The 15,853-nt window shown below is 36.5% G+C and overlaps 2 protein-coding genes across 7 annotated transcripts in view; both read left to right on the top strand.

Moving 5' to 3' along the window:
* LOC133531424 (ATP-citrate synthase) overlaps positions 1–4,506 on the top strand; it is a 53,006-nt gene extending 48,500 nt beyond the window's left edge. For both annotated transcript variants that reach the window (XM_061869630.1, XM_061869629.1), the window contains exons 20-24: positions 54–196; positions 904–1,066; positions 1,702–1,835; positions 2,009–2,215; positions 2,695–4,506. In XM_061869630.1, the coding sequence (XP_061725614.1) occupies positions 54–196; positions 904–1,066; positions 1,702–1,835; positions 2,009–2,215; positions 2,695–2,857 (810 nt within the window). In that variant the 3' untranslated portion in view covers positions 2,858–4,506. The remainder of the gene's footprint in view (positions 1–53; positions 197–903; positions 1,067–1,701; positions 1,836–2,008; positions 2,216–2,694) is intronic.
* Positions 4,507–4,623: 117 nt separating this feature from the next.
* The window catches only part of LOC133531427 (gastrula zinc finger protein XlCGF57.1-like), a 50,013-nt gene continuing 38,783 nt past the window's right edge, over positions 4,624–15,853 (top strand). For 3 of the 5 annotated variants that reach the window (XM_061869637.1, XM_061869639.1, XM_061869638.1), the window contains exons 1-3: positions 4,624–9,449; positions 13,084–13,222; positions 13,477–13,545. In XM_061869637.1, the coding sequence (XP_061725621.1) occupies positions 9,297–9,449; positions 13,084–13,222; positions 13,477–13,545 (361 nt within the window). In that variant the 5' untranslated portion in view covers positions 4,624–9,296. The remainder of the gene's footprint in view (positions 9,450–13,083; positions 13,223–13,476; positions 13,546–15,853) is intronic. The other 2 variants (XM_061869635.1, XM_061869636.1) reach the window with 2 other exon arrangements.

Genomic DNA, 15,853 nt, shown 5'->3' with positions numbered 1-15,853 from the left:
TTTGTATGTTTTAGAATATTATAAAATGATAAATATTCGTAATTTGTCTCCAGAAACTGGGTCTGATCCGCAAGCCGGCGGCGTTCATCAGCACCATCTGCGACGAGCGCGGTCAGGAGCTCACGTACTGCGGGATGCCCATTAGCCAGGTCTTGGAGAAGCAGCTCGGAGTCGGAGGCACCATCAGTTTGCTGTGGTGAGTGTCGGGAATCGGTCTGATCAAAAGCAGGAGCTCACGTTATGCGAGATGTCCATCAGCCAGGTCTTGGAGAAGCCGCTGTGAGTAGGAGGCACCATCAGCTTGCTGTGGTGTCAGGAGCTGGTCTAATCATCAGCAGGAGCTCACGTACTGCGGGATGCCCTTGAGCCGGGTCCTGGAGAAGCAGCTAGGAATCAAAGGCACCATCAGCTTGCTGTGGTGAGTATGAAGGATTGATCTAGTAGGCGCGAATAGACGGCAATTACATAAAAGATTCAAACGTTCGAATTCAAAGTGTATTAATGGCCCCCAAATTTTCAAGATGAAATATGATGAAGTAGTTTATTGTAGAAGAGTCCTGAAGGCTAATAAGAAATCGTGTCAATGTCAGTGATCAAATACTGTTATTTTCATAACGACGATGAAGCATTTAGAGTCCAGCTTAACTACATTAAGGCGGCACTGAAATAATCACCCTAAATCACCGTAAATCTTCTTCGAAAATTTGAAGATTGTTCTGATCATGATGTGAATGTGGTAATGTTGCCAGACTATTTCAATGCGGGTGCGGACTGATTAATGGGCTTTTCGCAAGCTGAACAATATACTACTACTACGTATTGATTGCGAGCTTTTAACAAACCGCATACGCGGCAAGTTCGCCAGATGTAGGACACAACGTATTTTATCCCCGTTTGTGGCAGGTTCCAGCGCGAGCTGCCCGACTGGGCGTGCAAGTTCTTCGAGCTGGTGCTGATCGTGACGGCCGACCACGGGCCCGCCGTGTCCGGCGCGCACAACACCATGGTCACGGCGCGCGCCGGCAAGGACCTCATCTCCTCCGTCGTCAGCGGCCTGCTCACCATCGTGAGTCTTTACCAACTACCACTTCCACTGACATAAATGTACTACGTACTAGACACGCTATCGAGAACAACTTGTGTTGAGTAACAAATTTTCGTTACATGTGTGGCATCTCGCCAGTAGTCGGAGACGTACTAAAGGCAATGAAGTGCCGGCACTTCAATGAGGTGTGGAATCATTTTGTTGGAGATGCCGACTCTAGTACAGTCAAGTGCAAAAATATGTATAGAAAGAATCGTCTTATAAATATGGTACTACGCTCTTATTACACGGGAATAAGATGCTATGGGACATATTTTTGAGTAAGATGTGTACACCCATATTTTTATACTTGACTATACTATACCTCAATGACTACTTCGCCCTGAACTAACCGTCAACCCCTTTAGGACCTCCTAACGCCATAACCCAGTGATCGTCGCTGATTAGTGATGATGACGCTGGCATTAGAACTTAAAAAATATATTAACTTCTAGATCTACTAATTATTTCAAGCAGTGAGTTCAACAGTTGCACGGTAATTTTCTAGTAGAAGGTAGCTGAGTTTTGATACTAAAACTAGTTTAACGCAGTTACCTTACTGCCAATTAATGGAACCTTCAATAAGATAAATTACAAATGTAAATGTATCTTCCCAGGGCGACCGTTTCGGAGGCGCGTTGGACCGCGCCGCGATCGACTTCTGCGCGGCCTACGACAAGGGGCAGCATCCGCAAGAGTTCGTCAACGAGAAGAGAGCCAAGGGCGAGCTTATCATGGGCATCGGACACAGGTAACCTTGTTTTATTGCGAGAATCCAAAAATGATATCTATATCGTGCATGATAAAGGATGACCTATAAACGTTTTCTACAATGTTTGTAGTCCGAGTTTTCCAGTGTACTACTGAAGCATTTACTGTTTTTTTTTTTATTGAACTAGTATTAACAAAAACTTCCGATTCCAGAGTAAAATCCATCAACAACCCCGACTCCCGAGTCCGCGAGCTGAAGGCGTACGTGACGGCGCGGTGGCCCGCGTGGCCCGTGACGCGCTACGCGCTCGACGTTGAAGCCGTCACAACGCGCAAGAAGCCCAACCTCATCCTCAACGTGGACGGCATCATCGCTGCCGCCATGGTGGATCTCTTCAGGCATACCAACCTGTTCACTACGTAAGTACCTTGTGAATTTATCCGAGGTATACTGTGACTGAGTCCGCGAGCTCAAGGCGTACGTGACGGCGCGATGGCCCGCGGGGCCCGTGATGCGCTACACGCTTAACATCGAGGCCGTCACCTCGCGCAAGCCCAACCTCTTCTTCACTGCTGCCGCAATGGTGGATCTCTTCAGGCACACCAACCTGTTTACTACAGAAAAACAGTTATCTCTGTGTATTTTCGTCGAAAAGATCTGAGGTGCACTGATCGCGCGTTGTGTGGGGCAAGCGAGGCTCTTCTAGCTTGCCCTTGGAGCAAACCGGACTCGCGCCCTCTCCTAGCTCTCGGAGGTCTCGTGTAGAATGCCATATTAAAATCCTGGTCACGGCACCAATTTGTTAAAGGCCTGTTCGAAAATGAACCTTACAATTATATATTTTATTTACTGTAAGACTTGTGAACCTGACACACACTAATATTATGGATTGTTCCAGCGAGGAGGGCAACAACTACATCCAGATGGGCACGATCAACGCGCTGTTCGTGCTGGGCCGCTCCATCGGTCTCATCGGCCACTACCTGGACCAGAAGCGCATGAAGCAGCCCCTCTACCGCCACCCGTGGGACGACATCACCTACATGTCGCCGCTCAACTAAGGTCTATAATTATATCATTACCTGACGTGCTTCAACTGGTAGTCAATTAGATTAATCTGGGTAAGACCTGGTAAATCTTGTCTATAGCGGAAAATTGTCGTTGTATACAATATTTCAACGTCTCCTTCAGATAGAAAATTCATGAAATAAAATGTGTAATATTTGATAAATTATAATATGCGCAATATAGAAATCAATATTTTCGAGCAATAAGTCCCTAAATGTATAAATCGCTTAATGGTATCGTAATATATTTGTAGCTGATATTCTAAAAGCACGCCAGGTAATATGAAATGGAATGTAACAAGGTAGCGTTGTAGAGTGCAGTCCAAAATTAATTTCACCATTAAAAAAACTATTACCCTCAAAAGTCATGATTTAAATTGACAAAGAGATCGTCAAAGGATATTAACTCATTAGAACAAGTCGGTGTCATGCTCTATGAAATAAAAAATGTCAAAAATTTAGGACAGCACCTACATTGCATCTGCAAGTTTTCGTCAACTTTCTGGTTCCTTTAAATTAGAAGTTTTAAACGGAACCTGACGTGGATGTAAACTATATAAATAAATAATTAGTTAAGTATTTATGGGGTTAGTATGTGTAATTGTTGTAGTGTCGGATGTGGATAAGTGCTTCGGATTATCTAATATTCTACTAGATAACTTTTCGAACTGGTTTATAGAGTTGTCTAGTAAAGTATAAGAGGTCTGTTATTAATTTTTTTGACTCTATGGTGCAGAAGGTAGATGCTTTTTTATTTCGCCGTTCGCCGTTTAAATAAAATTATTAATTGATACCTTGACTTGAATCTTATCTTATACCTTGAAACGAGCAATTCTTGTATACATGTATAATAATATATCTCGGAAACGGCTCTAACGATTGTGATGAATTTTACTATATGGGGGTTTCAGGGGCGCAGAATGGATTTACCTAGATCTTATTTCTGGGAAAACGCGCATTTTTGAGCTTTTGTGTTTTCCGAGCGGAGCTCGGTCTTCCAGATGTTTGATACTAATTAATATAATGTATTGTTGAATTTAAAAATATTCCCAACGCATTTGTTAATATAGCTTATGGATTTTTTTTTATAATATAATGATTCAGTATCCATTGTGCTCGTAAGATCGATTCAAAATACGCATTATAATATTCACTGCCCAATATTTTATTAACATTTTGAAATTATCTTTAATAATAATATTTAAAATGCGGACGGTATCTAACACTGTCCATTCCAGAAATCAAAGTTGTTGGAAAAATGATTTTTTATTTTTAAATAACTTATTGAAGAAAAATATTAACGTAAGTCACAATCGTCATATTTTCTTATGAAGAAAATTGTTTACTTGGGTGTTTGGACAAAAAATGTATTTTAATTAGATTTCTTATTTTATATAATATTAATTAATTTTTATTAGTCAAAGTCAATACATCGCTCTCCGGTGAATTAATTCATAATTTAAACTACCGAACAAAAACTGGGATTTTTGTATATCTGTAATTATTTTTTTTATATTTTATAATAACTGCCATTTATTTGTGCAAACAACTCAAGAATTTATTTTATAAGTACAACGCTTAGATCTGATGCTAAGTTAAAATGTTTTTATGCAGTAAGTTTTTCAATAAACTATGACACTGTATTTTTGGTTGTTTTTTTTTTCTTTTTGTATCAACGGAACTGACTGACCTGTTTTTATGATTACTTTTATTTATTGGTTATATTTTTTTTATATATTCTAGGAATCATTAGAATGAAAAGTGGATGTTAGACACATAACATAATACATTTTCCTTTATTCGTCCGCTTATAACTATTTTACACCGTAAGGTAAGACTTCAATTAAGGTAAACTATTGTAATGCCAGTTCCCAACTTATTTTGAGGTGGCAGTGGTGTCTGACACTGATAAAAATAGGGGTCAGAGTTCTACTAAGGGCAAATCATTGGGTAGTTTACCCTATTTGTATAACTAACTAGTATATATAATATATAGCTTGAATAGGCATAGTTTCGTATTTTTTGGATGCACTGTTTTTCGATATTTACACCAAATAGGCTCGATGTTGACTATTTTATATAAAAACATTAAAATACTAAATGAAAAAAAGAGCAGCACTGTTAGGTAGTCTTGCACTGAACCGTGTTATATATACGTATTTGGATAACTGTATGTGGACTTGATATTTAAAATTTTAGAATATTTGTAACAGTATAAGACAAAGCGAATTTTACCTTAAAACTCTCTCAATGTTTGTGGTTCAATTTTGGAATCTCCCTGGCTCGGGTATCAATATCGCACGAGCGGCTAAACAACAACTTTGCCCCCTTGTGAAACAAATAACTATTACCAAATGGAACATCGACAAAACCACTGATTACTGTCTATGACAAGGTGTATATTTCTGTGTATGATATGCTTGCAGATGTTTGTTAAGGTTATGATTTGAAACTATATATCGCTCAAACTAGAAGAAACCTTCTACTAAAAAATTACACCAATAACAGTCTGTGTTACGTGTTATATGAGTGCAAATAACATGACTGTGTTCAGTTTTAGGTTATGGGCTGCCTTACTTCAACGATTCAACGAAGCTTTTTTAATATTTATCTTCAAAAATACAGTCCTTTTACTTTGGGACGTCTTACTAATATTACAAATGCAGAACTTGCAAAAGTAGGTAACTCAGTAGAGAAGAAAGTTAAGTAGTGATAATTATTCAGATTTTTCAATTTAATGCTTCATCTTAATTAATTTCAAAAGGGAATGCAAATCGGTTATAACCGTAACTGAAACAGTCGGTTATAACCGATAATTTAGATAAAATTTCATAACCGATTATTGAAAACTCGAATAACCGGTAACGGTTATTTTCGGTTATTTATTTATGACTTCTGTGGATTGTTTGTTCTATGGATTGATTTTATAAATAAATAAATAAATAAACTTATCTTATAACTACGAAATCCTGCCTTTTTTGGCTGTGACTAAATATTTTTTATTAGTGTACTTTAATAACGAAAAAATGCCAAATTGATTGATTGAATATTGTATGACGTCCAAGGTCATATTTTCACTTTTACTGTATTTTGTGTGTTTTATTAAAAACCGAACACTTATATTCCTGTACTGTACCTTTATTTTTGTAATTTTTTTTTTTAATTTCTTGATTTTAAATTTATCATTTTTTGTGGGAAATAACCGTAAGTAAATGATTATAACCGAATATCGGTTATTTTTTGGGCGTAACTGAAACCGGTTATGAAGTTTGGCTGGTTATAGCATTCCGTAATTTAAAACAAGCCCCACAAAAGTATAATGCTCATGATATACATGTTTACAAAATCCTCAACGAAATGTTCTTCGGGGCCTAATGCCCTCATTACAGGTAAGTACATTAGCAGTTTATAATCCCAATATTTAACGGTTTACCGAAAACTTGGGATATCCGAATATCCAAATCAATTTTGTGTCCTTGTAATTTGTATAATATGAATGTAAGTTTAAAATACACTGTGTCTTTTTTTATATTAATTTCAGGGGTGCATTCCTGAGCTTAAATTAAGTAATTTTCTCAAAGACACCGGTATTCTAATTAACTCAATTTCGGAGATAATCAATAATTTATTTTTATCTGATAAGGCCCGTACGAGCGTGTACACTTGCTTTACGTGTTGATTAGTGTTTAAGACGATCGATATTCGAAATGTCATTGGTAATGTCCCAGTTTTCAATAGTTTGGTTGAGTTAAATGTAATTCCCGTGCAACAACTACTCTATACCTTTATTTTTTTAATAAAAATTAATTAAATGTTTCATTAATTACTTTTTATAAAAAAAAGTAAATAAAATAATTCAATTTTATGAAAATTAACTAAGCCATTTAGTTTCATTAAACGTACTTACCTAGGTATAGCCCAAAGTTAACGGAATGCAATACAAACACGGTGTATACTGTATACAGTGACGGCAAAAGTGGTCAAATATTTTATAACACGCCTTTGTTGCCATAAAAATAAGAATGTGTCCCAATATATTTGGCCACTTTGGTCACTATCTGATGCTGACTGTGTATAGTGATATTTCCTTTTGAAATAGGCATTGGATTATTGTATTGTACCTATAAAATGCTTTTTATTAATCTTAAAATAGCTTGCATAACGCGGGTGACTGATAAGTTGATAACTCACACAATGGCTTTCTCAGCGCCAGTGGTGCTCGTCCGTTGGTTATGGGACATTAGTTGATGGAACACTGGGTGCGCCTCACACATACCAGTAACAAAGGAGCCGAGAATTCATTTCACAAACTTTTTCTGTATACACATGTATTATACATACATAAAATTAAACTCATACCTAAAGTTAAAAACAACACATGAGATGTACTTCTAAAACTAAATGTGCAAGAGCCGGCATGTTAAGGAAAAAAAGCTGAGTGATTTATTGAGGTACCTACTCTTATCACTCTTTCTTCTTCATTTTCGCTTGACTAAAATGCTTTGATATTCTAAAGACGGGCCTTCGGGCAATTAGAATGGGGCCTGTACAGCGGTGTCACGCACACGAATTCGAACCAATCGTGCAATCTAACGCCACAACGCCACTGGTTGCGTTAGACTGCACCATTGACTCGTATTCGTAACACCACACCACTGAACTAGCACCATTCTTGGTGCCCGTAAGGCTTGTCCTGAGATATATGTGAATGCTAAAATGCAGAAAGTTTTACTATACGAGTAGGAACAAGTTATATACGTAATTAAATGTGCGTGTAATGTAATAATACATTACGCTACAAGTGCGATCGGTAGAAAAATTGCAACGACTGATGATACATTAAAACACGACCGAAAGGAGTGTTTTAAATCGACACGAGTTGCGAATTACCTAACGTGTACTCGTATCGTACCTAAGTATAATGTTTTACAGTGCATATGGATATGGCCTTTTAAATTTTCGACATAGTTACGTAAAATGTGTACGGTACATATTGTTATAGCGGGTTTATGCACATGCACGTTTTGAGTAGGCAAAGGAAATTTAAAAAATGAGAGGCACTTCCACATGGAAGTAGAAACTGATAAAAAATGGGCAATGAGTTCTATAGATTTGAGAGACCTATAGATTTGATAGGCGTCTGTAACCTTGTTGAATTCGAATTAAATTTTATTTAACCGTATTGCAGTGTTTTATTTAAATGAATATTCCACCAAATTATTTAATTAAAAAGTACAATAAATCATATTAATTTAGTTTCGGATCAACCAATTTTAATCCCCATATTCAAGAATACATACCCGCGTTTTGTACTTGCCACGTAGCTTTTTGCAGGCGACTTTCACAGCAGGCAGTATAATGCATGAATATGATCACTGTTTCTATTTAGTGTTATATATCTTTATAATTATTATTCAAAAACAACACTAAGCATTCCAAATAAACATTGCGTAAATGAGCTGCAAACAAGTGTTAATAATTTGAGCCTGCCTGAACATCCAACGAAGAGAGCCTCGAATTGTCGACTGCCAGCGTATTTCGGATCGGCTTGACTCCTTGGCGCTGCGTAGAGATGTGGACTCGCTCTGCATTTTCTATCGCATGTATAACGGGGAGTCCTCCGAGGAATTGTTCGGATTAATCCCTGCCGCTTCTTTTCGCGATCGTCCTACGCGACAACATCTATCCGCACCACTTAGATGGTTGACAGTCCTCAACTGAGCGTTTCTCCAGAAACTTCCTGCCTCGCACAGCTAAACTGTGGAATGAACTGCCGCCTGCGGTATTTCCGGACCGATTCGACCTTCAAACCTTCAAGAAAAGAGCGTACTCCCATCTTAAATGTCGGCAACGCACTTACAACCCCTCTGGTGTTGCAGGTTTCCATTGGCGGCGGTAATCGCTTACCATCAGGTGATCCGTCTGCTCGTTTGCCTCCTGTATCATAAAAAAAGGTGTCTAATGCAAAATGTTTAATACCTTTCATGTTCATAGAAATTATATCGATATTTTAGCCAAGTGTTTGCCAAGTTTTGTTTAGAATCCCATTCATTACCCTGCAGTTGCCACCATGACTTGTATTTTTTTTTGTCTGGCAATATTGGCTAAAAGGCCTCACGCTATTGGTTAAACGTATGTCAAGTGCTACAATGTTGCCTGTTTAGAATTTCTTGAAACTCCAGATGTTTCTACAAAACCGGTTAATAGCTCATAACTTTAGGCTATAACGGAACGGAACGTCATAATTATTTCTAGAGAGAGAGATTCGAACGCTCCCCTCGCGTCCGACGCCATTTTGAACGCTGTCAGTGAACGGTATCAAGTCGCAAAGATGGATTCTTAGATTACTCGAAATGATATTCCGATTCAAGCTATGCTTTTTTAGTCGCAATATATTGTAAATTTGTGTTATTGTTGTGAAGTGACCGCCACCATGACTGACATTGCTGTTCAGGCCATGGAGGCCCTACATAATTGTCGCTGTTGCCTGCGACGCCCTCCGGACAAGGGTCTCAAGACGATGTATGAGTCTGTTGGGAAAACTGAAGTCTATTGGGAAATGCTCAAACAGTGCTTCGACATACGTGTAAATGTTTTTTTTTTATTATATGATATGGTAGATACAAATTTAAGGGCCACTTTGTTAACATTGACCTAATTTTGCTTCATTCATTTATTTATTTTACGTCTCCACATAAGCTTAGTTAGAGTACTCAATAGGGCTTCCTGAGGTAAACGACGTTCTGTTTTTAATTTTAATATTGATACCCAAATACTGTATCAAAGTCAATAGTCATGTAACTGAAGTAAATCATAAGACATGATCAATTACTTTTACTATTATGGATAGTTTTATGGTTAGTTGGGTTTAAAAATGACAAAAAAAATTGTTTTATGGTCTGTTCATTAGCAGAAGTTGTATCTGAATATGAAAAACGTTTTTAAGTGGTTATAAAGTTATGTATATCTATAACTTAAATCATCTTAGTCAAGCATTACCAGAAGTCTCAATTACTATGACAGCTCTTATAAGTACATAAAAGTAAAAGTACATAAAAATACCCAGAATGGCTTCTAAATGCATATTTATACCACACTACAGATTTAAAATATAGTAACTTATCATTTCATGTAATAATCCAAACATTCAATTCCAGTCACTTTAGGGATTATTTAGAAATAATGAATTATATGAAGCCAGTCACAGATGGAGCAATAATATACCAGAAGAAATCTTATAGCACGTCATTTTACAATATATTTTATGTACAATTTGATGGTGTCCACACACAAAGCTATGATTTGTATTTTGGTATCTTAAGATATCTTATCTCAAGGCATCTTAAGATACCCTGTGATATATAGCTCGGTATATTATGATATATTTTGTCTCTCTCACAATGTAGGTGTATATATTTTGGTATGGTTGTTGTGTGTGGTGCTTAGCTATACTATAAGATGTTTGTCGGTATCTTATGGTATATTAATATAATTATATTATTGCTCCGTCTGTGATGGGGTTAACATATTTGCAAAACTGTGTGTATATTAAAAGGAAATTTAAAAAATGTGTCACTCTCTAAATAATCATGTCAGTGCTGTGTAAGTAAAGTGTATATTAGGAAGGTTTGAAACAAAAACAACTCTTTAACACATTTCTAATACAAATTTATACTGTGTAATATAATAAAATATACTAAAAACATCTTACTATTAAACCACTGGGGGCAAAAATGCAATACAAAACAATTTTGATCTCACTGGCGCTGGTAATAACATACTTGGTACATTTACATTACAGTGAAACCTGGATAATTGTAATCTTAATCAAACACTATTTCTAAGGAATTGTAATCTCAAGGGACAAGGTTTTCCATTTAAGCAGCATATAATTGGTATGTAATTATCGAGGTTCAAACAAGACAGAGGTTGCATTCAGACAAAGGCCATAGTCGCTTTTCCATAGTAAGTCAGCCCTTAAATCAATTTGACTCAGGGATTTTTTGTGAGTACCTCTTATGGTGAAAGATATTTAAATATTTTATTTTTTATCAACATCCGTGTAGTCACAGTTTTTGACTAATGATTTTTTGAAGTTTTTTCTATAATGTATTGTATTTCGGGATGTATTCAAGCAATTTGCTTAAAATTTTAAAATAATGTTCTTTATTTAGATATGCATCAATACTCAAAAAATGAATAGTAGTTGTCATATAAAAAAAAAGAAAAAAATAAGACAAAAGAATAAAACATTTTTTTATGTGGCTGTGAAGTAGTGACACCTCTAATTTTTTTTCTAGTTATAGACCATACATTGGTCTACTACTTGCCAAAATAACAACATTTTCCAGGTGGTACTTCCTACCTACAATACATTGAAGAAAAAACTTTAAAAAAATTATAAGCCAAACACTGTCACTAGTAGGATGTTGATACTTAGCATAAATATCCTTCACCATAAGATTAGAAGTACTCACAAAAAAATCCCTGGGTCAAATAGATTTAAGGGTCCAACTTACTATGGGAACCCGACTATGGCCTTTCTTTTAAGAAGGTGCACATCATAACTATTGAAAGTAGATTAACAAGCTTGTGTTTTAGGTTTCTGGTTTATATATTCTATCATTCATTGTTTTAGGTTTCTTTTATACTACATTAATAGGCGGGTCCACACAGAGGGAGCAGATGTAATATAAAAGCAATCATTGAAAAAGGAATATTAGGGGAAAACTTGATCAATCATATTAGTTTTTTTCTGATCATATTAGATTCTTCTGCATTCATTACTTAATATAAATTGAAAATTTACCTTAAACTAATAATAAAACCTTAAACTAAAAATAATTATCATGTTTTCTCAAAGATTCAAAGAATTTATTTGCATAAGAACACAGTTATGAGGTGTTACAAAATAAAAGAAATCCGTGCATTCAGTCTGCATGCAAGGATGCAAATATTGTAAAAATGAGCAATATTTACAAAAGCATAAAATTATATAAATCCTCTCCTGGCTTTCTTACTCCCCCAATGAAAAATATACAGTTATGTGCAATTATTTCAATTCAGCATCATTTTAAATAAAAGCTTAACATGTACACCCATATAGAAAAAATAAACTTTTTCTATAGGACAATCTTCATTGCAGGGTCTATCATTCAGACTTTGTTATTGATTTTTAACTGACTACTCGGTTTGTTTGCTTGCTTGATGCTCTGGTGATAGTGTCACTTATGACAAACAATGACTGTCTGTAACATATTTTTAGAAATTATTTACACAAGTTTCTAGCAAAAATAAACTGCTATGATATTGCACTCTACTGTAATCACCTGTAAGAAGTAATATGTTAATAAACCCTAAGACTGTAAGTCTGTCTTTTAAAAGTTTATAAAGCCAATGGGTGTAAAAATCATAATTTCAAAGATGTTTTACTTCACATTTTGTTGTCCATGCTTAAATAACTGAGTATAAGCTAGCAAAATTAAAAGAAAATTAGATTACTCAAAGGGATAAGTTCGCCTTTGTACCTCTTACTCATTGTATGTTACTTTTAATAAGTATTTTTGTACAATAAAGAGTTTACTGCTACTACTAGAGCTATATAAGGAAGCAACAACCCAACCATAAGATTTTTAAAGGATTCATAATAGTCAGAATATAGATGTTAATGTACTTGGTTATCAAGTGACATATTTAAGCATTATACAAAAAGCTTATATGTCTACTTCTATCTAGACTTTTAATGTCAAACAAAGTCAAATGTGACCACGGCCGGACAACACCACCACTGTGTTAACATACCACTTTGTCGCTTGCCCTAAGGACGGCTTACCGGGATGCACTTGTATGTTAGTGATTGTGGATCCCTGTTAACAGTTACTGAATGAAGTAAGATGTGTGAAGCATTTTAGTCAAAAGAAGATAAAAATAAAAATTTCTCTACTTGCACTCCAGATGAGTAGGTATCTAAGCTTGTAAAAACCTTATATAGATTTGACCTAATTCACAGGTTGGAATTTTAGTTTACTTTGGACCTGCATTTGCTGTTCTTCAAGACGCCCAAACAATTATCCTTTAGAGGACTTAGACTAGTCTAACTAACTTTAGTGGCTTTTTAACATCTTTAAAACGAATGATTTCTACTGTGGTCGACTTCTCTTTCAAAGTTTGCCAACACCCGTCCTAATCCACGGTATCACTCACACTTGTAACAATTGCAGCTAAACCTCGGCAATGACGAGTGCGGCATCTGCGAGGTGTGCGTCAACCGCCTGCGGGACGCCAACGACTTCAAGAACCAGGTGCAGCAGAGCCAGGTGGACCTCAAGTCGCTGCTGGAGCGAGCGCTGGCTGAGAAAGGTTTTTTACTATTTAATTTATTTTAATTATAATATTATACGAAAGTAATTCTGTCTGTCTATCTCTTCACGCTTAAACCTTTGAACCGATTTCAAACTTTTCAAATTATTTAAGTATTTCATTATTTTAAGATTATTATATTGTAATGTATGTTTGCCCAGGTATTGACTGTTGTATTTATTTACAAATATTGACATGTATTTTTCGTGTCATTGTAACACGACACAATATTAAGCCATTTTTTATTGTTTTAGATAAAAAACCATCCATCGTTAAAGTGGAGATTGTTGAAGAAGATCCCATCAGCGCCGAGCCTCTGATACGTGAGTATAATCCTATTCTGTATGTATTTATTATATTTTATGACATAGGACGTTGAGGACTGCCAACCATCTAAGTGGTGAACATGGAAATGTTATCGCGTAGAGTCATGGTGGAAAGAAGCGGAAATTTCTTCATAGATGTTGGAGTTGTTGTTTCGTAAAAATATCAAAGTACAACTCTGCAAGGTTATTAAGTGAATACTTCCATGTCTGCATTATTTTAGTATGGGGGTGTATGGTACATAAGTCAACACGGTAAAAGGATATGACGTTTAAAGAAAACTAGTTTTATTTGTTATAGTACATAATTATTCATTATCTCTAAAACAAGAGTGATTTCAGAAAACCTTGTATGACCTTTTAGTCTCTAAACGCGGTCAAGAATACACCGTTAAAATCTGTCTCGTTTTACCAGCCCATGGTGTATATTCATAAAATTCATGATAATTATACAAATAAATTAACGTACGAAAATCCCTACCATAGAGGAACAGTTTGACAGAGGCCGCGCCACAAATGAGCAGCTGTGACACTGCAATGGCAGACTGTTTCAATGTGTGCGTGTCACGAATGTATACCAAGGCGGATTGAGTACATTTTCTCTAGTTTGGTACGAACACCTTTCTAGCTCGGTGATAAGGTTCAATTTAGTATGACAAAAAAGTGCGAGTGCCTTCCACTTAAGGTACAACTTCATGGATTAATATCGTATTTTACGAACGATATTGTGATTATTAATTAACTTGTCTATGAACATTTAATGTCTCGTTTTTTCTTTCGATCGGTATAATTTTTGCAACATTCGACCACGCATGCTGGCGTATTTAATATTTTTCTTCGAATAATTTACTGCACTGACGTTTCAATTTTACTGACGGCAGATTGGTGGATGAGGGCATAGAGATAACTGTTAATGTGTGTGTGTCACGCGTAAATACTACGAAATTGATGGATGATGGAATCCTAGTTGTGTTTTAGCGAAACTACGTCCTTAGTATTCTAGGTCCATGATCCCTACTATATTATTATAAATGAAAAATTATTTTATATCAAGTAGAAACGTCTGCATAAGATGCTGTTACAACAGACACAGACGTTTCTGCTTGATAGAACATTAATTTAGTATGGGATAGCGCATCGTTACTGGTGAATTTCCAATATGACTTGGAATTCCGGTTTTTCGTTTAAGTGTAAGACTTACGGTAGATGCCGCTAGGGCATCCCTAAGGGTCATATATGGTGGAAATATTCGCTGTATTGAGTAAGGACTTGGTGGCTCAGATGGCAGAGCACTGGGCGTAAACAGCTGAACCAGTTAAGATGAAATATGGTATGGAGACAGTTTGAGGCCAGTGGAAGGACATAAGATAGTTTTTATCAATTATCTTAAAGTATTTCGTCTTCTATCTTAAAGTACTTCGTTCGTTTATAATTTCGTCATTCGTATCGAATAAAGTGTTGACCTGCGCATCTACCCGACAGATTATATTATAACCACGCGTTCCCGAGGTCATAAGGAGCAAAAATGTTGACTTTTGGTCATATCAAAAAACTTTTTTATGTGTTATTTTTGCACACGACACGTTATTTTTTTTATACCACGTTGGTGGCAAACAAGCATACGGCCCGCCCAATGGTAAGCAGTCTCCATAGCCTATGGACGCCTGTAACTCCAGAAGTGTTACATTCGCGTTGCTGACCCTAACACTCCGCACTCTGGCAACCTTACCAGCACGAACACGACACTATGAGTATGTTCTAGTGTTATTTGGCTGCGGTTTTCTGTAAGGTGGTGGAGGTACTTCCGCAGTCGGGCTCTGCTGTAGATCTGGAATGACATCCGTTGTGGTGTGCCCTACCACATAAAGCGAGATGACATTCACAATGCCTATACCTCTCTTGGACGTAGTTTAAGGTACTCTTAACTTCGGAGCGGCGAGATAACCGCCTAAAACCAGACCGATTTCAGAAAACTTTGTATGACATTTTGTCTCTAAATACGGTCGTGAATACACCTTTAATATCAGTTGGGTAAGTCGGGTGGGACCCCACGGTCACATCTATGCGTGACCTATTGGGTGTATAAATGTATAGCAGGGATCGAAACCGTTGTTTTGTAAAAACTTCGAAATAACCATGTATTAATTAGATTGCCCAAATAGAAATGAAATAATTAACAAAGAACGGATAAATACCGTTTTCGATCCCATATATGACAACCTGTCTGGCCAAGTGGGTAGTGCCCCTTGCCTATGAAGCCGATGGTCCCGGGTTGAAATCCTGGTAAAAGCATTTATTTGTGTGATAA

This window comes from Cydia pomonella, chromosome 25 (genome assembly GCF_033807575.1).
Source record: "Cydia pomonella isolate Wapato2018A chromosome 25, ilCydPomo1, whole genome shotgun sequence".
Taxonomy (NCBI): domain Eukaryota; kingdom Metazoa; phylum Arthropoda; class Insecta; order Lepidoptera; family Tortricidae; genus Cydia; species Cydia pomonella.
This window is presented reverse-complemented; position numbering and strand designations above follow the sequence as displayed.